General features: G+C 41.9%; 1 protein-coding gene across 1 annotated transcript; it reads left to right on the forward strand.

Annotated features, from left to right (window-relative positions):
• Window positions 1-5208: 5208 nt before the first annotated feature.
• Window positions 5209-20746, forward strand: LOC124510357 (flavin-containing monooxygenase 5-like). The gene is given in 9 exon segments (XM_047077212.1): window positions 5209-5343; window positions 9020-9235; window positions 9666-9819; window positions 13641-13783; window positions 14821-15020; window positions 16454-16803; window positions 19018-19090; window positions 20396-20661; window positions 20664-20746. Coding segments are annotated over 9 exon segments (1620 nt in total).
• Window positions 20747-22897: the final 2151 nt, after the last annotated feature.

A 22897-nucleotide genomic window follows, 5' to 3' on the forward strand; every position in this document is an offset into this window, starting at 1 on the left:
TCAACGTTTTTTATTTATTTTTGGGACAGAGAGAGACAGAGCATGAACGGGTGAGGGGCAGAGAGAGAGGGAGACACAGAATCGGAAACAGGCTCCAGGCTCCGAGCCATCAGCCCAGAGCCTGACGCGGGGCTCGAACTCACAGACCGCGAGATCGTGACCTGGCTGAAGTCGGACGCTTAACCGACTGCGCCACCCAGGCGCCCCCAAACATTTTAAATTATAATGAAACCGCTTGAATCTTTATGAGAAACAATACATCAAAGATCTGAAAAACTTCTTCAAATGCCCTTTGACTCAGCCATTGCAGTTGTAGGAATTTACCTTAAAGAAATGTCAGAAATGGGTACAAAATTATGTACGAGTTATGTTTTTGGTCAATGGCTCCCATTCCCTATTCTAAATTTGATGATGATCCTCTATCAAATGAAATGTGTTTGTATTCGGAGCACCTGGGTGACTCAGTAAGTTTAGTGTGAGACTCTTGATTTCTGCTCGGGTCCCAAGATGGTGGGATCAAGCCTGCATTGAGCTCCATGCTGAGTGTGGACTCTGCTTGATATTCTCTCTCTCTCTCTCTCTCTCTCTCTCTCTTTCTCTCTCTCTCTCCCTCTGCCCCTCTTCTCTGCCTGCATTCTTTCTCTCTCTAAAACAAAAACTAGGTCCATTGTATATATAAACCACATCAAATGTTCATCAGTTGATGGACATTTGGGCTCTTTCCACAACTTGGCTATTGGAATGAGCACTGGGTGTTGTAGGTAAACAATAAATCATGGGAACTACTCCTGAAACCAAGAGCACACTGTATACACTGTATATTAGCTAACTTGACCATAAATTATATTTAGAAAAAAAGTTAAAGGGGCGCCTGGGTGGCGCAGTCGGTTGAGCGTCCGACTTCAGCCAGGTCACGATCTCGCGGTCCATGAGTTCGAGCCCCGCGTCGGGCTCTGGGCTGATGGCTCGGAGCCTGGAGCCTGTTTCCAATTCTGTGTCTCCCTCTCTCTCTGCCCCTCCCCCGTTCATGCTTTGTCTCTCTGTGTCCCAAAAATAAATAAAAATGTTGAAAAAAAAAATTAAAAAAAAAAGTTAAAAATAAAAATAAATCGATAAAAATTAATTAATTAATTAATTAAAAAGAAGAAATATGTTTAAATTAATTATCTATCATCCCAGGAGATGAAATGTTTCCCCATGTTTGCTGAGTTTCACTATAGATCAATTTCCAAACTGTATACTGTCTAAATGAACTTGCTTCCAGGCTCCTTCTTACCTTTGATTTAATCAGACTTTGTGAAACTAACATAATGACTATGTTTAGAAAAATTTGACATCATGACAGTTTCTTACCCGAATCCCAATTTTAGAATCCAGGTGGAAGGGGGAGAGACAAGAGGAGGAGTTTTTGCAAATTAGCCATCACATAAAACTCACCTTGAAGGGCTCCTCAGTATAGAAAAGAGCAAAGAAGAAGTCAGTAGTCTTCATAGGAGACAAGGATTCAGAGCCCATTTCTTCACCCTGGCACCAGGAAACTTCAAGAGCAAATCTGCTGTTATTTTCCTTCTTGTGACAGGTTAGTTTTATGACCTTTATTTCCTCAAAGAAATTGGGGCTTAATGAGATTTTAAATGTTTTATTTTGTGCCATATAAGTGCATGATTAGAAAAATATCCTTGTGTTCTATATGTGCAATTAAAAAAAATGGCTCATTGGAATATTCACAAAGGAAGGAAAAATGGACTAAGAATTTATCCAAAGAGCAACTCATTACCATTTCCAGTGAGGAAGAAGACAGGTTGAGGTCAGTGTTGGCTATACGTATGGAGAGAGATTTTGCCAACTGAGATTTAATTTGAGTTTGTTTCAGATGAGGGGATAAATAGACAGAGGTGACTGGGCACTGGAGGTCAAGGGGAGCTGCTGAAGAAGCAACAGCATATAAATGATCAAGGAGACACCTACAACACACTAAACACAGATTGCACATGCTAATAGCCTTTTATTTCAGCAGCCAAGGAAATCAACTACCCTGGAGAAAAGTGACTGGATAATTTTGATATTTGAAAGGTGATTTTTCAAACAAATGTATATGTCCCAATGAAACATAATAGCCTTGGCATTAAACACATGGACACTGAGTATTTGGGTTCACTTTTCAAATTATTAAATGCAACATTCATTGTCTATGTATTTCTGTTGGTAGCAATTTCTTTGTTAATATAGACTCCTTCTGCTACTTTGTGATCTAGGGTGTTGGCTGATATTACAATCCTGTGAAGTGCGTGGAAAACCTATGGGTTAACTGGTGTACTCAGGGGGGATTATTTAAGGACAAGCTGCTGTCACTGGGTAAACTCATTGCTTGTAGCCTCTAGATACATTTTCAAGTAAATAGCAACACATCCAATGGTACAGGGTTATGTTAATAAGCCTTAATTTATGTTTCCGATTCTGTGTCTCCCTCTCTCTCTGCCCCTCCCCCGTTCATGCTCTGTCTCTCTCTGTCCCCCAAAAAATAAATAAACGTTGAAAAAAAAATAAGCCTTAATTTAAAAGAATTTACCGGGGCGCCTGGGTGGCGCAGTCGGTTAAAGCGTCCGACTTCAGCCAGGTCACGATCTCGCGGTCCGTGAGTTCGAGCCCCGCGTCGGGCTCTGGGCTGATGGCTCAGAGCCTGGAGCCTGTTTCCGATTCTGTGTCTCCCTCTCTCTCTGCCCCTCCCCTGTTCATGCTCTGTCTCTCTCTGTCCCAAAAATAAATTAAAAAAACGTTGAAAAAAAAAATTAAAAAAAAAAAAAAAAAGAATTTACCAAGGAACTCCAGATTAAAAAAGTCTCATATTTTAATAGCAGCTCGAATCCACGGTAATAGAAACGTATTAAAATGCAGTACAGAATTCCTGGGGCACCTGGGTGGCTCAGTCGGTTAAGTGTCCGACTTTGGCTCAAGTCATGATCTCACGGTTTGGGAGTTCGAGCCCCGCGTCAGGCTCTGTGCTGACAGCTCAGAGTCTGGAGCCTGCTTCAGATTCTGTGTCTCCCTGTCTGTCTGCCCCTCCTCCACTTTCTCTCTCTCTCTCTCTCAAAAATAAACATTTTTTAAAAACTTTTTTAAAATGCAGTACAGAATTCCTTTCAGTTTTTCTTCCAGAGAGAAATTCAGCTTTTCTTTCAGAGAGAAATTCAGCTAAAGAGCAAAGATACAGGGAGGAAATCACCAGAGAGTTAAGGAGACCTCTCCTAAGGAAACTGTATTTCAGGGGTACCTGGGTGGCTCAGTTGGTTCAGCGTCTGACTCTAGTTTCACCTCAGGTCATGATCTTGCAGTTCAACCCCCACATCAGGCTCTGCGCTGACATTGTGGAGCCTGCTTGGGATTCAACCTCTCTCTCTCTTTCTCTGCCCCTTCCCTGCTTGCTCGCAATTTCTCTCTCTTTCTTTCTCTCAGAATAAATAAATAAACTTTTTTAAAAAAGGTTTTAGGGGCGCCTGGGTGGCGCAGTCAGTTAGGCGTCCGACTTCAGCCCGGTCACGATCTCGCGGTCCGGGAGTTCGAGCCCCGCGTCGGGCTCTGGGCTGATGGCTCAGAGCCTGGAGCCTGTTTCCGATTCTGTGTCTCCCTCTCTCTCTGCCCCTCCCCCGTTCATGCTCTGTCTCTCTCTGTCCCAAAAATAAATAAACGTTGAAAAAAAAAAAGGTTTTAAAAAACTATTTCAGAAAGGAAGGGGGGGGAGGAAGGAAGGAAGGAAGGAAGGCAGGAAGAGGGACGGAGGGAAGGAAAGGAAAGGAAGTAGGAAGGAAGGAAGAAAATTCTATCTCCTCATGTTTCAACTGAGTAGCAGAGGACAGAGCAAACTCATAGAGCAGACAGGGTGAGGAGAGTGGTGTCCTCAGAGTCACTTACAGATAAGTGGCATTTCTGAATACCTGTTGATATCGCCCGTATATTTTCTCCATCCGTTGAAAAGTGCACTGCCTGATCTGATCCCTGACCCTGATCCTGACCCTGACACTGACGCCTAGTACTTCACCTCCAACCTCATTGTACCCTCTACCCTCTGGCACCCACTCACAAAGCTTCGCTTGATTTCCTTCAAAAATGTCCAGCATGTTTCTGCCTCAGACTCTCTGCTTGGAGTTCTCTTTCAGATGCCTACAGGTGGGTTTGGTCCCCCACTTCCTGCTTCAGTGTCATCAGGGAGCCCTTCCCTGACCGTGTTGTAGAAAACAATAGCCTGCCTCCTGTATTCCCACAGCCCCTACCCTGCTTCATTTTTCTCCATAGTGTGTATCATCGTCCAGCTTACTATTTATTTACTCCCTTGTTTATTCTCTACATCATTGGAATGTTCTCAAGGAACTAGGTTACCTCCGTTCACTGCTGTATCTGCCCAACTGAAGTCATATCTGCAACAGAGTAGATACCAGTAAGTGTTTAGTGAATGAGCAGATGGCAGAACATTAATCTTCAGGATGAAGGCAGTTGGACTACTTTTGTGAAGAACGTTTACATGTATGTAGCTTGCACTCTGCCCCAAGAACAGTGAGATGAGCGATACTTACTTGATGAAATGCTCTGTTGGAGTTTTCTTTTTCCCACCCACTTCAAACCCTATCACAGGGCAAAAGTGGGCATTTTCTGGCTTAAATCAAAAGTAAATTGTGCAAAAGTCACCGACATGAGTGTTTTGGCAAGCAGATCGTAGTAGCAGAAGGAGTTAAAAGTCAGTTTGTGCAAAATCTGTATATGGAGGTGTGTGTGTGTGTGTAACTTTAGGAATCAATTTTTTTTTGAGAGAGAGAGAGAGAGAGTGCACATGCGCGCGCATGATCAGGGGAGGGGCAGAGGGACAGCAAGAGAGAGAATCTTCAGCCTACGAGGGGTTCCATCTTTGACCTGGCCTGAGCTGAAATCAAGAGTCAGACGCTTAACCGACTGAGGCACCCAGGGTCCCCCAAACCTTTTTTTTTAAGCAATCTACTTTGTACTTGAAAATGAGAAAGTCTTGTGTGAGGTAGGGTTTTCTGTCGCTCAGAGAACCTTTGAATTGGATAGCAGCTTTGAGTAGGACATTACTTAAATGCATTAGCTAGCAATTTTAGAAAGAAAAAAAAAAAACCTAATGATGTTGAACTGTAGAAAAAAATTCCATGACAAGAAAAATCTGATTTTCTACTAATAAATTCCCTGATACAGGGAACAATGCCAGGAAAGAGAATTGCAGTGATTGGTGCTGGGGTCAGTGGATTAGGGGCCATTAAGATCTGTCTGGAGGAGGGATTGGAGCCCACCTGCTTTGAAGGAACCAATGACATTGGAGGACTGTGGAGATACCAGGTAAGTTTGAATAGACTATGTCACCGTATGTGTGATGACATCTTTTCCATATCTGGAAGTAGGAATGCAAAGACATCAGCAGTAACTTATCCTCAACTACCAGCGTAATAATTATTATTTTTATTAGAGCCTACACCTGTGTGTCGAATCCCAATCTTTCCTTCCCCCAAGGATGATGCTTCAACAGTCCTTCCTCCTTACAGAGTCTAACTTCCTGAAGTTCCACCAGCCTTACCTAGTGGGCATACAAGCCCTCCCAGAAAACTGCTCTCACGGCTGTTACCAATCAAAGCTGTCAAATCAGATGGACTTCCTGTGTTGAGTTTTCTTGCTTTCTCAAGGGGATCTAAAAGTGTCAAAAACCAACTCAGTTTAAAAACCGCTTGTCCCTGGCTTCCGTGATTTCACTCTCTTTTCCTCTCTCCTTTTCCAACGCGATTGTTTTCCACTTGGCCTCTCAACATGGCTGATTGTGGTTCTATTCTCGATCCTCTGGTCCTTTACTTTTTGCAAGTCCCTTGGGATTCTTCCTTATCACCCCACCTTGGCTTTCAGCTACCACATACATGCTAATGCTTGATCTATCTGTAGATTTTGATCTTCATCCTAATAATATATATGTGCTAGTAAGGGCAGCTAACACTAACTGTCCCACAGACAAACTCTGAAATCTCCAGGACTTAGCACAATAACAGTTTCTGTCCCACATCATAGTCTGATGTGACTAAGCGGTTCTTTTCCAACTTAGAGTTATGCCCCTTGACCATGCGACCTCCAAGGTTGCCATGTGGGGATAAAAGAAAGGTAATCTCTGGGATGTCTCACCAACACCTAGTTGGCTTTTTAGGTCTATCCTTTTTTTTTTTTTTGGAAGAACAATTCCCTGCATTACATTCCCAGTTTCAAGTATTGGGAGTAGTTTCCATGTTCCTTTTTCTTTTTTTTTTTTTTTAAGTTTATTTATTTATTTTGAGAGAGACAGACAGAGTGAGCAGGGGAGGGGCAAAGAGAGAGAGAGAGACAGAAAGAGAATCCCAAGCAGGCTCCGTGTGTCAGCACAAAGCCTGACGCAGGGCTCAAACTCAGGAACCCTGAGATCATGACCTGAGCCAAAACCAACAGTAGGATGCTTAACTGACTGAGCCATCCAGGTGCCCCAGTTTCCATGTTACTGGTTGGACCTTAACCAATACAGGCCTGTCTCTAGGAAAGCTTCTCCAGCCTCCACACCCAATGTCTACAGCACCCTGTGAACACAGGCTATTAGTCATATCACACTATATGCACTTGTTGAGGTGTATAAGGTTTTTAAGCATTTTTTGTGCATGATTTGGTCTTCACAATAACTCCGTGAGAGAGGCAAGCACTTATTTGCAGGCGAAGAAATAGATTCAGAGAAATGATTTGATGTCAGGTTCCCTATCCAAGCCAGACAACGATATATCTCCAGGACCACATCAGAATGCCACAAAATACCACATCATGTCATCTGATTTCATCTGATACCCATCTTTTAAGCTTTCACTCATAAAAAATGCTGCTTATATTTGCAGAAGCTATCCTTCTCAGAAGGGATATTTTTATATATGAGTGTTCACTACAATGGCATTTATTAAACAATACTCTCCATTTTGAGGGAGAAAACACATATTTTGATCTGTTCTTAAAGTTGATGTGATTTAGCAAGAATTAGATTCCATATTTTCTGGATTCAAGTTTAGAATATTCATAGTACATGTATTACTGATTCTTTATTTCACCAATAATATACAAAAGATGAAAAAAATAACCTCCTCCCCAATTGTGTTTTCTGCGTACATATATTAAAATGACTATATTTTAAGATTATAATAAATTCTTCCCGGGAGAAAACAACATATTTTAAGTGGTGGTGTATTTCTTTTCTTAGCCTTAAATCACTTAAGTGTCTAGCCTTAGTTTCAAAAAAAATCAGGAATGGTTGCTAACACACATAACAGATATTATGTGCTGTATGGACTCCTGAAAAATTAGCATGATAATGTGCTTCACAAGATTGAATTAGGTAATGTATATAAAAAACTCTTTAGGGGTGCCTGGGTGGCTCGGTTGGTTGGGTGTCCAACTTCGGGTCAGGTCATCATGATCTCACAGTTTGTGAGTTCGAGCCTTGTGTTAGGTGCCGACAGCTTGGACCCTGGACCCTGCTTCAAATTCTGTGTCTCCTCTCTCTCTTCCCCTCCCCAGCTTGTGCTCTATCTGTCTGTCTGTCTGTCTCTCTCTCAAAAATGGACGAACATTAAAAAAAGTTTTTTTAACTCTTTATAAACCGTAACATATTGTAAAGTGCTAAAATACAATATACCTATCTGTATGCATATAGATAAGTAGATAATAGAGGTTCTGAAAGATTGAGAAACTGAGACCAAAAGCATATATATCAAAACATTTAAAGTGATCATCAAGTTGGCGAGGATGTGAAGAAAGGAGAACCTTCTTACATTGTTGGCGGGATGTAAACTGGTGCAGCCACTCTAGAAAACAGTATGGAGGTTCCTTAAAAAGTTAAAAATAGAACCACCCTATGATCCCGCAATTACACTACTAAGTATTCACCCAAAGGATACAAAAATTCAGATTCAAAGGAGTACATACATCCCGATGTTTATAGCAGCATTATCAACAATTGCCAAACTATGCAAAGAGTCCAAATGTCCATCAACTAATGAATGGATAAAGATGTAACATATGTACACACACACACACACACACACACACACAGGAATATTACTCAGCCATCAAAAGGAATGAAACCTTGCCATTTGCAACAATGTGGATGGAACTAGAGGGTATTCTGCTAAGTGCAATAAGTCAATCAGAAAGACAAATACCACATGATTCCACTCGTGTGGAATTTAAGAAACAAAACAAATTAATATATGGAAAGGGGGAAAAAAGAGACAGGGAGACAAACCCTAAGAGATTCTTAATGATAGAGAACAAACTGAGGGTTGATGGAGGGAGGTAGGTGGGGGGAACGGGCTAAATGGGGGATGGGCATTAAGGAGGGAACTTGTGATGAGCACTGGATGTTGTATATAAGTAATAAATCACTATATTCTAAATTCTACTCCTGAAACCAATATTACACTATATGTTAACTACCTAGAATTTAAATAAAAATTTGGAAAAAAAAAAAGAAAATGATCATCAAGAATGATATTCATCTTGATTTTCTATAAAATTGTAATAAACATTTGATGCTTTTGTAATTAGAAAAAAATTATCAATTTAAAAAAGGAGGGAAAAAAGAAAGCCAAATGTACTAACACTCTGTATTCTTTTCTGTCACTACAAACAGCATGGACTTCTTGGATATCCTCTGGCCAGGACTCTGACCCCTCTGAGCTCAGTGGGCAGAGAGGCAGCCCCAACTTCCTCTGATTATTTTCACTCTCTGGTATTCTACATACATTTTTCTTTTCAGGTTGCTTCCATCTTTTCATATTCTCCACTTTGTTTCTCAACAAAATTATCTGTTGTTTTAAACTAAGGCAAGGTAGCTTATCTCTTCGTGAAGGTACTGGAAAAGCAACTTTACTTTCTTTGAAGGAATTCATCCCAGGACCCTCACAATTTGACAAATGAAGGGATTGATTTTTTTTTTTTTTAAACTGTTACTCTTGTATTCTAAAAGATGGGAAGTATCTTCTTTTTCCTGGCAGGAGGAGACTACGAGTGGCAGGGCAAGTACTACAAATCTGCCACCAGCAACACTTCGAAGGAGATGACAACCTACCGCGATTACCCTTCCCCCGATCGTTTCCCCAACTACTTGCACAATTCCAGAATCATGGAGTACCTCAGGATGTATGCACAACACTTTGACCTAACGAAGCGCATCCGGTTTCTGGTAAGTGGAGCTGGGAACACTCAGCATATGCAGAACCTTCTTGGTAGAGTCCAGAACCAGGCTAAGTGAGGGGCAGCAAGGCACAGGCATTCAATCTTGGAGGGGAGCCCTGTGTGCCTCTCTGGTGGAGTCAGCAGGACCTTCCATCCTTACTTCCTTCTGGAAAAGGTATGATGGGTTGGCTGAAAACGCCAGACGGTGCACCTGGCGTTGGCTCACCGTCAACTACATTCAGGACCACAGCTGGGGACGTGCTGGCTTACGTCTCTACTTAAAAAGGTCTTGGTAGGAAAACCAGCTATAAAGAAACTCTTTCAGAAAACCCCGAGGGAGAGTAGCTATAACCAACCTTACTCAATGAGGCCAAAAGTTCTGGGACAGGAGGCAGCCAGGAAGAGAGGCCACATGTCCAAGTTTGTCTCATTCCCAGTCAAAGGTGCACAGCGTGAGGAAGCGCTCCGACTTCTCTTGCACGGACGTCCTGGTCGAGACCACAGGGAAGCAGGAATCCTATGTCTTTGATGGGATTATGGTGTGTAGTGGTCTTTACACCGAGCCCATCTTGCCACTCCAGAACTTTCCAGGTATGTCATATGGAGCGTCAAGGCACTGGCGCTGTGGGGTTTTATCATTGTTGCTGTTGTTGTTCTCGAAGAAAGTTCGTCACTCAGAAAGCCACCCTATTTTCAAAAGAAACATTATTTTTTTCTGATTATAAAGTAATGCATGCTCTTACGGGGTCCATTCAAATAATACATAATATTATAAAATCAAAAATTGAAATTACTAATACCTATTGCCACAAGTTCTGGGTTATTTTCAGAGAAAAGCATTACATTTTTCCACAACTAACAAGTAAAATGTGGGAATTGTTGTGTGTTGGCAATAGTTTGGAGTGAATACGGGGCTCCTGACTGGCTCATTTGGAAAAGCGTGTGACTCTTGATCTCGGGGGCATGAGTTTGAGCCCCACGTTGGGTGTAGAGATTACTTAAATGAATAAAAAACTAAAAAAAATAGTTTGGAATAAATAGTAGGATCAAAGCTACAGAAAATATATTAAGATTTAGATTATATATATATATATATATATATATATAAAATATATTGTCAAGTCAGCTAACATACAGTGTATACAGCATGCTCTTGGTTTTGGGGGTAGATTCCAGTGACTCATTGCTTACATACAACACCCCGAAGGTGTATGTAGGTACATAGCATGATGAATATAAATAGCCATGTACACATCTTAGAAGTTGCTGTAATGCTATTGTTTACTATCTGGAAGCTTAAGTACCTCGCATATAAGGAATGCTGCAGGAATGGTTTACCTACACAGTGCCTCCCTGTTTATCCCTAGGAGCAGGATGCATGCTCAATCTTCTCAAACAGGGCTGACCTGAGACTCCTTTGGGGATCTTAGAAGATTCTAGATGCCCCCCACTTTCATTGCTGTGTGTGTCTGTTTCCCAGTGTCTGAGAAGACAATGAAGGTTTAAATGGGTCGAGAGAAATCTCTTGGTTAGTTGATTCGAGATTTAAATATTCCCGTATTCATCATTCAACAGTCATTCAAGAAATACCTGTTGGGCACCAAGAGTCCAGAGGCTCAGCAGAGAAGGAAACAAGCAAAACCCCTGCCCGCAAGGAGCATGCGTACGGCAGATGGACACAGACAAAAATGGGATAAATATGGGGAGGTGGTAACTGTGGGAAAGGGAAGGAGTTTGGGGACGAGGGTGCGATGCAAGGTTAGATGAAGTGGCCAGGGAAGGTTTCCGTGAGAAAGTGACATTTGAGCAAACGCCCAGAGGAGTTGAGGAAGTGATGCAGATATCTGGAGAAGGCGCCCCGCAAAGGCCGTGATGGGGGAGTGTGCCTCCCAGGTCCAGTGTGGTGGGAGGAGCGGATGGGGTAGGCAGGAGATGACCTCGGAGAGTGAACGGGGGGGGGCCATTGTTTGCACTCTGACCTTGAGCGAGGTTAAGAGCTGTTAGGAGGTGTTGAGCCCAGTAGAGGCGTGCTCTCATCTCTTTAGCTGCTGTGCTCAGAAGAGTTGGGGAAGGAGGTAGTAGACATGGAAGTGGGGGGAGCAGGGAGGAGGCTCTTGCGCTAATTCAGGGGAGACATGATGGTAGTTTGGACCAGGTGGGTGGCGGTGGAGACATAAAGAAGTGCTTGGGTCTTGAATAGAGTTTGAAATAGAGATGATAGAATTTGCCGATGGGCCAGAACTGAGATGCAGCAGGGAGGTGTCGAGGGTACCTTTCACGTCATTGGTCCCAGCAATTGAGTTGCCACTTCCTGCGACAGGGGACGATGCAGGAGACGCTGGTTCTGCCTGCACGAGGGAGAAAGACGGAGGGAACCACGAAGCAACAAGGCTGAAGGGATGTTCACTGAAAATAGGAGAGTGTGGGCCGGGACTGAAGATACTTAAAGAAGAGTGTTAAACCTATTTCTCAAGTACTTACTATTTAGGAACATTTTAACAGATCTGATACCGTTCCTATGAGCTGGGTGAAACCATACCCATCGCAAATGTCCCTAGTAGTAAAAAAAAAAAAAAAAAAAAAAAAAAAAAAAAAAAAAAGCTGACCTTCATGCCTACATTTGTTTGACCTCAAAACCCCCTCACGGTTTGGCCCACAGGGCAAGGGATTCATTTCAGAGTTGAAGAGAAATATTTTCTCCTGGGAAGGGAGACAGAAAAAGGATGGATGAAAACACAGTAACTTTTAGGTGTTGGGAAACTCATTGAAGATCTTTGTTGTTCCATAATGTGAGGGAAAAAAAGTTATCTTCAGGAATGAGATGAATCGCAGTGGGCCCGAGGGGAGGGGAAATGATTGATGAGAAATTTTATGGACTACGCAACTCAGAAAGATGGAGTTTGGGAACAATTAGATCCGTGCCAGGAGTTCACTAGGTGAGGACTGAAGAACTTCCAAAGGAAAGCTGAGATCTTAGATCAGATTCTGTAGGGGAAAAGAAACAGGGCAAGGACTGACCCACAGTCAGGACTGACTAGGGCTGTCCAGTGTCACAAGAGGAGCAAACGAAGCCCATATGTGCAGACCCTAGTGTTGCTTAAAAAATGAAATACTGGGGGCGCCTGGGTGGCGCAGTCGGTTAAGCGTCCGACTTCAGCCAGGTCACGATCTCGCGGTCCGTGAGTTCGAGCCCCGCGTCAGGCTCTGGGCTGATGGCTCAGAGCCTGGAGCCTGTTTCCGATTCTGTGTCTCCCTCTCTCTCTGCCCCTCCCCCGTTCATGCTCTGTCTCTGTCCCAAAAATAAACGTTGAAAAAAAAAAATTAAAAAAAAAAAAAATGAAATACTGTCAGGGCACCTGGGTGGCTCAGTCAAGTTGAGCGACCGACTTCGGCTCAGGTCATGATCTCGAAGTTTGTGAGATTGAGCCTCGCATCGGGCTCTGTGCTGACAGCTCGGAGCCTGGAGTTTGCATCTGATTCTGTGTCTCCCTCTCTCTCTGCCCCTTCCCCGCTCATACTCTGTCTCTCTCTGTCTCTTAAAAATGAATAAACGTTAAAAAAAAATTTTTTTTAATAAATAAATAAATGAAATGAAATACTGCGAAATCAACCAGCTTTTATGGCTTTGCCATATGAGGTTTCTATTTAAGTCAGAGGAAATTTTTAGGCAAAAATATTAAGTTCCTACATTATTTTAGCTTCAGATCCTATAGGTGATGTTGGAGTGTTTGTCCCCAGTAGTAAAGCAGAGTGAGTAGTGCTGGTGGGAAGGGTGTGCTGGGCCTAGCCTGAGATGGAAACATCTAGACAAGGGTGAAGCTTGGGTTGGGAAAGCAAGACAGAAAGTGGGTCCAAAGCAGTAATTGTAAATAACAAGGATGAAGGAAAAGGAAGATGCATGACTTAAATAGGAGCCTAACTCACCTATGAAGGCTTGGCAAGGAATAGGTAAGTAAAAAGGAGGCAGAAATTAGATGTCTGAGTTGTTTAGAAACCTGATAATTTGTTTAAGCTTGGAATTCATGATCTAGAACAAAAATGTTTGAGGATTTATTCTGTTTGATGATGTTGGGCAGATACAATCTGCAGGCCAGCATCAGTAAAGCAGCAAATGAGAGGTTTAAATAGGATGGACTTTGAATTAAATAATAAGCTTTAAAAAATAATATAGGGGCACCTGGGTGGCTCAGTTGGTTGAGTGTCTGACTTGATTTTGGCTCAGGTCATGATCTCAAGATTCATGGGATCAAGCCCCTCATCAGGTTCTGTGCTTATAGCACAGAGCCTACTTGGGATTCTCTCTCTCCCTCTCTCTGCCCTTCCCCCTCCCTCTTTTCTTAAAATAAACAAACAAACATATATACATACATACATAAAGACCAATGCTTGAGTAACTCTATTCTTGCCCACAGGAATCAACAGGTTCAAAGGTCAATATATCCACAGCTGTGAATACAGGAGTCCAGAGAAATTTCAGGGGAAGAAAATCATTGTGGTTGGCATTGGAAATTCTGGAGCTGACTTGGCAATTGAGCTCAGTCATGTAGCTTCACAGGTTTGTTTCCTAAAATTCTCTTTCCTGAGATGCACCCTGCCCACTGCCCTCTGAGATGTTGGCATTGCATGAAGTGTGTGTGGTGGGTACCCACACACTGCTTCAATCCTGATTGTTAATTACCTCTTCACACTCATTTTCTTGGTAGCAATCTTGATAATACATTTAAAAAATGAGAATTGAATAAAAATCGATATTTCAAACTTTAGGGACCGCCATATTATTTTCACCAGAGAGTGTCAGCTTCACTGGTACAGCCACGAGTTAAAAAAATGAACTACATCAAGGGCGCCTGAGTGGCTCAGTCAGTTAAGCCACCAACTTCAGCTCAGGTCATGATCTCACGGTTCGTGAGTTCGAGCCCCGTGTTGGGCTCTGTGCTGACAGCTCAGCTTCGGATTCTGTGTCTCCCTCTCTCTCCACTCTTCCTCTGCTCGCACTCTGTCTCTGTATCTCTCAAAAATAAATAAATGTTAAAAAAATATATTTAAAAAAAATGAACTATATCAGAAAACCACTTTAAATCCCTTTATGTTTCACTGATATGACACTTGATACATCTCCCAACTCTGATTCCTTCCATACCTAGATTTCTAGGGATACATAGTGACCAAGTACGTATTCCAAATTCTATAATATCATAATTAGCAGATGGATGGGATCTTACATGTCAATCTGTTGACCTCTAGTCATCTTACATCATTGTGTTTGTCCAGAATCTGCAATGTAAGAGATGGCAGGCATCAAACACTGCTTTGGGGAAAATGCAAGAGGGATAGTGAGTGAGACCCAGAGGAAAGCTGAGGGAGATTTCTGGAACTACAAGCCACAAGCCAAATGTGTCTGTTTGCGTGTGTGTGATTGTATCTGTCTGTCTATCTGTCTTTGAGGACAGAGGAACTCTTCAAGCTAACAAGGCAAGAGAGTTCTTATTTATCCATCTCTCATGAGCCAAATGAGAGACATCTGAAAAACTGAGAAAGGAAAGTCTTACACTGTGAGGCATCTATGTTTCATTTATCTGCATTCTCTCCCAGGTGTATCTCAGCACAAGGCGGGGTGCGTGGATTTGAAACCGGGTCTGGGATAATGGAATGCCCATGGACACTGTTCTCTTCACTTGTTTTAAGACCATCCTCAACAAATTTTACCCTACATTCTTAATCAACAGATGGGCAGAGAATAAATTAAACGCTCGATTTAACCATGACGTTTATGGCTTACTACCTAAACACAGGTATGTTCTAGGTTTTTTAAAAACTAATTTTGGGGCGTCTGGGTGGCTCAGTCGGTTGGGTGTCCGACTTCGGCTCAGGTCATGATCTCACTGTCCATGGGTTCAAGCCCCACATCGGGCTCTGTGCTGACAGCTCGGAGCCTGGAGCCTGCTTCGGATTCTGTGTCTCCCTCTCTCTCTGCCCCTCCCCTGCTCAAGCTCTGTCTCTGTCTCTCTCAAAAAAATAAACATTAAAAAAAAAACAACTAATTTTGCCTCTGTCTTTTAACCCTGGTGTAGTTAAATATTTTCTTTCTTTCTTTTTTACATTGGTAAAATGCAATCCCTATCTCCTATCTGTTATGAGGTAAAAATGTGCAAGCACAAAAAATTGATTGTGTACAGTGTGGATAAATTTAATAAATATTTCTGAGTTCCTACTATGGTCAGGTATGTTTCTGGATACTGGGAGTAGAATAAGGACAAGGTCAGGTGGAGTCCTAGCTCTTGCTGGACCTCCTTTCTAGTAGGGGAGAAACCAACCAGGGGATAATGCAATGACGTGGAGTCATATGTGCTATAACAAACAGTAAGAAGAGTTGGGGAGAGGAATCTTTTCTAGATGGGGTGGTTCTGGAATGCATATATGATGAGAGAGCATTTGAATGGGACCTGAAGGAAGTGAGGAGGCAAGACCTGAAAGAATGTCTAAGATGAGAATGTCATTCTGGGCAGAAGAAACACAAGTTCAAAGGCTGGATGGAATGAGCAAGGAACCAACCCAGTGTAGAGACTGTTGGGGGAGGGGAAGTGGTAAGAAACAGATTCACAGTTGTAGGCAGGAGCCAGATCACGGGGGGATTTTTAGGGTTAGGGCATGGTCATAGCTTTCTATTTCATTTTTGGTGAAATAGAAACCCATCAGGATATAATTCTACGTTTTCAAAAGATCCCTCAGGTTGCCGAGCGGAGGGGAAATTATAGGGAGGCTGGGGTAGAAGCAGGGAGACTACTAAGTATTAAATGATGTCAGTAAAGTTTATAAAAGTGGTATGTAGGTTCTCGAAATAAATGGAAATCAGAATATGATCTAATTTTCCTATTCTAGTATGAACACTTCCACCAATTGCTTTTAAAAAATCTCTCCCCCAAAAAATGGTTTCCAAGAAATTAGATGTCAATGTTATCATTGGCATAAACTTATATACCATTGCAAAATCTTCTCTTTGCATATAATAAGTATTAAATAAATGCTACTGGCATTCTAATAAGTACAGGATATTTATTCAGTAAACAATTCAGAAAAAGTATTGACTTAAAGAAATTTTTTATAAAACAAAAATGCAAGTTTTTTTTTCTTTAGCTCGACCAAAAAATATTTGAAATATTTTTGAGCTCAACTCCTATCCCAAAAGACATATTAATTTTCCTGAATTTCAATTTTTATTCTTCAGACTTCTCAGTCATCAAGCTACTTGTGGTGATGATCTACCCAATCACATAATATCTGGAAGAGTTCTGATAAAATCAGATGTTAGGGAGTTCACAGAGACGTCAGCCATCTTTGGAGATGGTACAGAAGAGGACCCTGATGTTGTTATTTTTGCCACAGGATATACTTTCTCTTTTCCCTTTTTGGAAAACAATGCAACAGTTCTGGACAGCCAGCACTCCATGTTTAAATTTGTCTTCCCCCCTCAACTAGAGAAACCAACACTAGCTTTCATTGGCATCCTGCAGCCAGTGGGAGCCACCATTCCCACATCGGAACTCCAGAGCCGATGGGCCATGCGTGTATTCAAGGGTATGGGCTGACCTTAGGTGACCACCCAAAGAGGTGATTTCAGAGGCATTGCAAAGGTCTTCTGCTGCAAAACATATGTGAAGTTAACCTTTACAGTATCCGAAATTGTACCACTTCGTATTTGTTATGTCAGTGTTTGATAGCTATTTAACCTTTAGGATTCCCATGAAAAATGGAGATTAAAAAACTACCTTAAGCTACCATCAAGTGACAACTTATTGGCAAATAATTCTTCGGAGCACGTTAGGGCAGGACCTAGTAGAGGAAGTGATGGAAGTAGAAGAAAGAGCTCAACCTGAAGTATAGATGGGAAATAATAGCTATGCTACTTCTCAATTGTTGCTAGAATAATTCTGGAATGAGCCTAAATTAAAGGGAGCATTTTTTTCGCCTCTCACGTTCAAAATAAAAGAGGACAGGCAGAGTCACAGAATTATGAATGGTGAATTATGTGAATTATGTGAACTATGGCCGAATCACCAAGTAACTGGGGTAGCACCACAGCACAATTAAAAGAGTAAGAGCTCTGTACCAAGACAAACCTGGGATTAAAGCCCAGCTCCCCCAGCGGTACCTGGGTGGCTCAGTCGGCTAACCATCTGACTTCATCTCAGGTCATGATCTCACGGTCTATGGGTTCGAGCCCTTCATTGGGCTCCATACTCAGAGCCTGTTTGGGATTCTCTCTTTCCCTCTTTCTCTGCCCCTCCCTCACTGTGTATTCTCTCTCTCAAAATGAATGAATAAACTTAAAAAGAAAGAAGAAAGAAAGAAAGAAAGAAAGAAAGAGAAAGAAAGAAAACCCAGCTCCTCCATATCATTAATTCTAAGGTTGAGAATTAATTGATGAAGACAGATTCACAAACTACCTTTTGTCAATCACATTGTATTAATTCTGCTCATTTGTTTCTCCTTTAAAAAGTTCCCCATATTTAGGGGCGCCTGGGTGGCGCAGTCGGTTAAGCGTCCGACTTCAGCCAGGTCACGATCTCGCGGTCCGTGAGTTCGAGCCCCGCATCGGGCTCTGGGCTGATGGCTCGGAGCCTGGAGCCTGTTTCCGATTCTGTGTCTCCCTCTCTCTCTGCCCCTCCCCCGTTCATGCTCTGTCTCTCTCTGTCCCAAAAATAAATAAACGTTGAAAAAAAAAATTATAAAAAAAAAGTTCCCCATATTTTCCCGGAACATTCTGTGTTTCTCAAAATATAGAATGTCACTCATCAAAGAAATGAGGGAGAATTATAGGAAGGTGTCTCCCATGAGTTAAGACAGAAAATTAAGGGGCGCCTGGGTGGCTCAGTCGGTTGAGCGTCCAACTTCAGCTCAGGTCATGATCTCACAGTTTGTGAGTTCGAGCCCCACGTCGGGCTCTGTGCTGACACCTCAAAGCCTGGAACCTGCTTCAGATTCTGTGTCTTCCCCTCTCTCTCTGTTCCTTCCCTGCTCATGCTCTGTCTGTCTGTCTCTCTCTCAAAAATAAATAAACATTCCAAAAAATTTTTTTAAAAGATGGAAAATTAAGAATAAATCTTTGTCCAATGAAAACAAGAGACATTGAGTCACTATTTATTAGTAAATACAATGTGTATTTGTAAACAAATTCATAACATAAATGAACAGGGGTAACTCACTATTTAAAGGACAGCCTGAGTGGCTTAGTATGTTAAGCATCCGGCTCTTGATTTGGGCTCAGGTCATGATCTCACAGTTCATGGGATCAAGCCTCATGGCAGGCTATGCTCTGCCTTGCTTGGGATTCCCCTATGCAGAGCCTGCTTGGGATTCTCTCTCCCTCTCTCTTCGCCCCTCCCCCCGCTCATGCGCTCTCTCTCTCTATCTATCTCTATCTCTCAGAAATTAAGTAAATAAACATCTTAAAATATGTGAATAAATAAATAAAGGACAGCCAGAGTGAACGCTCTGATAATGGAAGCACACGCATGCTACTTTTTGTCTTGTCATTTGGGTGTCACTGCCTTCAGTCCATCCTTCTTCGCGGGCTTTGAGGTCTGCTAGTCAAGATGTGAACTCATTAGAGGACATGTCTTTGCATCTGTAAGGCATTTGCCTCGGACGAAACAATGAGTGGAGGGCACACGAGAGGACCTCCTGGACCCAGCTCCCTCACTCTTGTGCTGCCTCACTTAGGATGTTCTCCACCCAAATGACTCCCAAGGTATTCGTTTCTTCTGGAATCTCATCTTCTTTCTTTCCTAGGATTGAACAAATTACCTTCAGTGAGTGGCATGATGGCAGACATAAGACGGAAGAGAAAAAAATTTGAAAACGAGTAAGAAACTTGCTTCTTAGTAAAAGTCAATTGGACGTGTTTAGGTGGAGCTGTTTGCCTATCAAAGATTCTTTCTATTTTTCTCATCATACAATCTGAGTCTATTTGCCTAGATGAGATCCCAAATTATCAACTTTGCCATCTCTTCCTATTATAATACATAATATAAATGTAGGGAATATTTATGGGAAGAATGGATACAGAATAGTCCAATATGGAAACCTTAGAATCTTGTTTAAAATTCATGTAACACTAGATAAATACAATTACAAATTTATGTCATATCATAGCCTTAGAGCTGCGAAGTGTAAAAAAATGTAAGATGAAATGAAGGGTTGTTTTACTCCTTTAAGGAGTTGGAAAGATAAATCAATGTGAGAAATGAGTTGGCAAATCATTACAGAATCTAATTAAAATACTGACATGAAGTCAGAGGCTCATTGGTTGTATGAAATCTTCTTAATAGAAAATCATTCTCAACCACTGAGGTGGGAAATGTAAGGTATTTCTATGCAACAAATACCTGTTGAGAATTTACAGTGTGAATGTTTACAGCCTGTCTCTAAGACCAAAGGGTTTATCCCAAGAAGAGTCAGTTATCCAGCAACTGGTTTAAAAGGTCGGCCAGGAATTACATTTTAGTAATACTTAAAATCAAATGAATGTCACACATACCTAAATAACTGGCATGTACAATTTCATATTCCCCACCAATTTACCAAAATGAGACTATACCCTGAATGAGAATCCAATGCATGGCCAAAGTACAGGATTTAAGAAAAGAATACCATTAATATAATAACAATCTTCTGAAACCCACCTATTACCATCCAAGGCTCTGGGAAGGATTTGAGGATGAAAAATACAGTGTGTGAATATTTTGTTAGAAACCACTGAGAGGAGAGCCTGGGTGGCTCAGTCAGTTAAGCGTCTGACTCTTGATTTTGGCTCAGGTCGTGATCTTGTGTTTCATGGGATTGAGCCCCATGTCGGGCTCTGTGCTGGAAGTGCTGAGCCTGCCCAGGATTCTCTCTCTGCCTCTCTCTCTGCCCCTCCTCTGCTTGTGTGCTCTCTCTCTCTCTCTCTCTCTCTCTCTCTCTCTCTCAGAAGTAAATAAATAAACAAGAAAAATTTTAAAGAAAAGGAACCACTAAGAAATTACCCGTAGCCATCAGTCCTTTCCCCCATGGGTTATCCCCTCACACAAAGTCCACCGATGTTTACAGGAAATTATGCTTGGAAGGAAGGAGGTTGTCATCTGACTTGAGGTTTCTGACTGCGGTTTTTTTCCCCTTCTGCTTTCAGATTCCTGAATAATCCTCGCGACACATGCAGAGTGCAATACGTGGAGTACATGGATGAGATTGTCTCTGAAATAGGAGCGAAACCCAACCTGCCCTCCATCTTCCTGTGGGATCCGAAGCTGGCTATAGAAATTTTCTTTGGCCCGTGCACGCCTTACCAGTACCGCCTGCAGGGGCCAGGGAAGTGGGCTGGGGCCCGGAGAGCCATCCTGACCCGGAGAGAGCAGATCATCAAGCCCCTGAGGACTCGAACCCTCATCTGTGACCAGCCTCATCCTCTGTGCCATTTTGGCTTAAAAGCGCCTGTGCAGCTCTTCTCTTTGTTCTCACCTTAGTCATTATTAAAGGATAATCCTATGATCTTTAGTATATTAGGAGCTGACAGTGACACACACTAATTAAGGAGATTGAGCGTGTTCAAGTGTTTATCCCTCAATTCAGACTAGACCAGTACAACGAATAATTCTAAAATCTCTCTGCGTGAGTATTTTGGCAAAATTGGAGATTTCTTCAACAGACAGTTCAAATGAAGTGGGTTGTATGAAACTTTGCTTTGGAAGCGAAAAGTTAATTTCCATAATATGGCAGATGTTCTCAGTTACGCCAAGTTCTCCTAGGCCGTCCTTTTATAATAAACACACGGTTTGTCAGCTATTCGCAATTGGCAAATTCTTGGTTTCGCGTGTAAAGCACAGGCTGGGAAAAAGTATCTCTTCAAATGATCTCGAATAGCTAACGATGAACAAATGTCCTCATCAGAAGCCTTCTCCTCGGGGCCCTGGGTGGCTCAGTCAGTTAAGCGACCAACTTGATTTCAGCTCAGGTCGGGATCCCAGGGTTGTGGGATGGAGCCCCATGTTGGGCCCCATGCTGGGTGTGGAACCTCCTTAAGATTCTCTCTCTCCCTCTCTCTGCCCCTCCCCTGCTCACACTTTCTCTCTGTCTCAAAATAAATAAACATTAAAAAAAGAAAGAAAGAAACCTTCTCCTCTACAGTCACATTCTATAGAATCATGGATATTGAGGTAACAGGTTACTTATACGCAGGTTATTTCAGGTATTACTGAGGGTATTTTAGGGGATGGAGAATACCACAGAGGAATAATAGAAGTCAGAAAATGCACATAATTTGTGTTCTGTTAAAACTATCCAAACATGGAACAAATTCTACAGTAAACATACAAAATTCTATAAAATCGTTCAGGAGAATGTGAAGAAGAAACGGGGAGAAAAAGTAGTAAGTGTACATATGTACATATACATGGTGAAATGATGACCATAATCAAGATAATTAACATAGTCATCATCTCACATAGATATGTTTATTTTTGAGATGAGAACACTTGAGATCTACCCTCTTAGCAAATCTCAATAATATATTCAGTGCAATATACAATATAATATTTAATACTTTAGTAAGACAGTATTATTAACTATAGTCACCATACTGTACATTAGGTCTCCAGAACTTATCATCTTATAACTGAATGTTTCTTTGACCAACATCTCTCCATTTCCCCCCAACCACCAGCCTTTGGTGACCACTCTTCCACTCTCTAATTTCTAAGAGTTTGACTTTTCATAATTCCGTAAGTTAGATCATGCCGCATTTGTCTTTCTGTGTCTGGTTTATTTCATTTAGCACAATGTCCTGCAGTTTCGCCCATTGCATTACAAATGGCAGGATCTCCTTCTTTCATAGGGCTAGATAATACTCCATTATGTATATACACACATCACATTTTCTCTATCCCTGTATCCATCAATGGACACTTAGGTTGCTTCCATATCTTGGCTTCGTGACTAACACTGCAATGAACTTAGGAGTGTAGATGTCTCTTCAAGATCCTGTTTTCATTTCCTTTGGATAAAAACCAACAGTGGGATTGCTGGATCATATATATGGGAGCTCTAGTTTTAATAGTTTGAGGAACCTCCATGCTGTTTCCTATACTGGCTGTACCAATTTACATTCCCACTAAAAGTGTAAAAGGGCTTCCTTTTTCAATTCTCTTGATTCCTCTCTTTCATATCCCATATCTAGTTGAATAGCAAATCATATCACCTTCACAGTAAATCCAGAATCCCACCATTTCTCATCACCTGTAATGCTACCACCTTACTCCCTGTCACCATCTTGCATGTGTCATTATAATAGTGTCCTCAGCACATTCCTTCGTTCACCCCTAATCTCTGTGGTTTATTCTCACTGGTGCAGCCAAATGATACTTTTAAACCATAAACCAGGGCCTCCTGGATGGCTCAGTCTGTTGAACGTCTGACTCCTGAACTGACCGACCACAGGTCATGGTCCCAGTGTTGTGAAATGGAGCTCTGCATAGGGCTTCCTCGCTGAGCATGGAACGTGCTTAAGATCTCTCTCTCTCTCTCTCTCTCTCTCTCTCCTTCCCTCCTTCCCTCTGACCCTCCCCCACTCACATTCTCCCTCTAAAATAAAATTTTAAAAAATAATAAATAAAACATAAACCAGATTATGACACAT

Source organism: Lynx rufus, unplaced genomic scaffold, assembly GCF_022079265.1.
Source record: "Lynx rufus isolate CCGP_SWC_20201006 ecotype Redwood Valley unplaced genomic scaffold, mLynRuf1.p SCAF_15, whole genome shotgun sequence".
Classification (NCBI taxonomy): domain Eukaryota; kingdom Metazoa; phylum Chordata; class Mammalia; order Carnivora; family Felidae; genus Lynx; species Lynx rufus.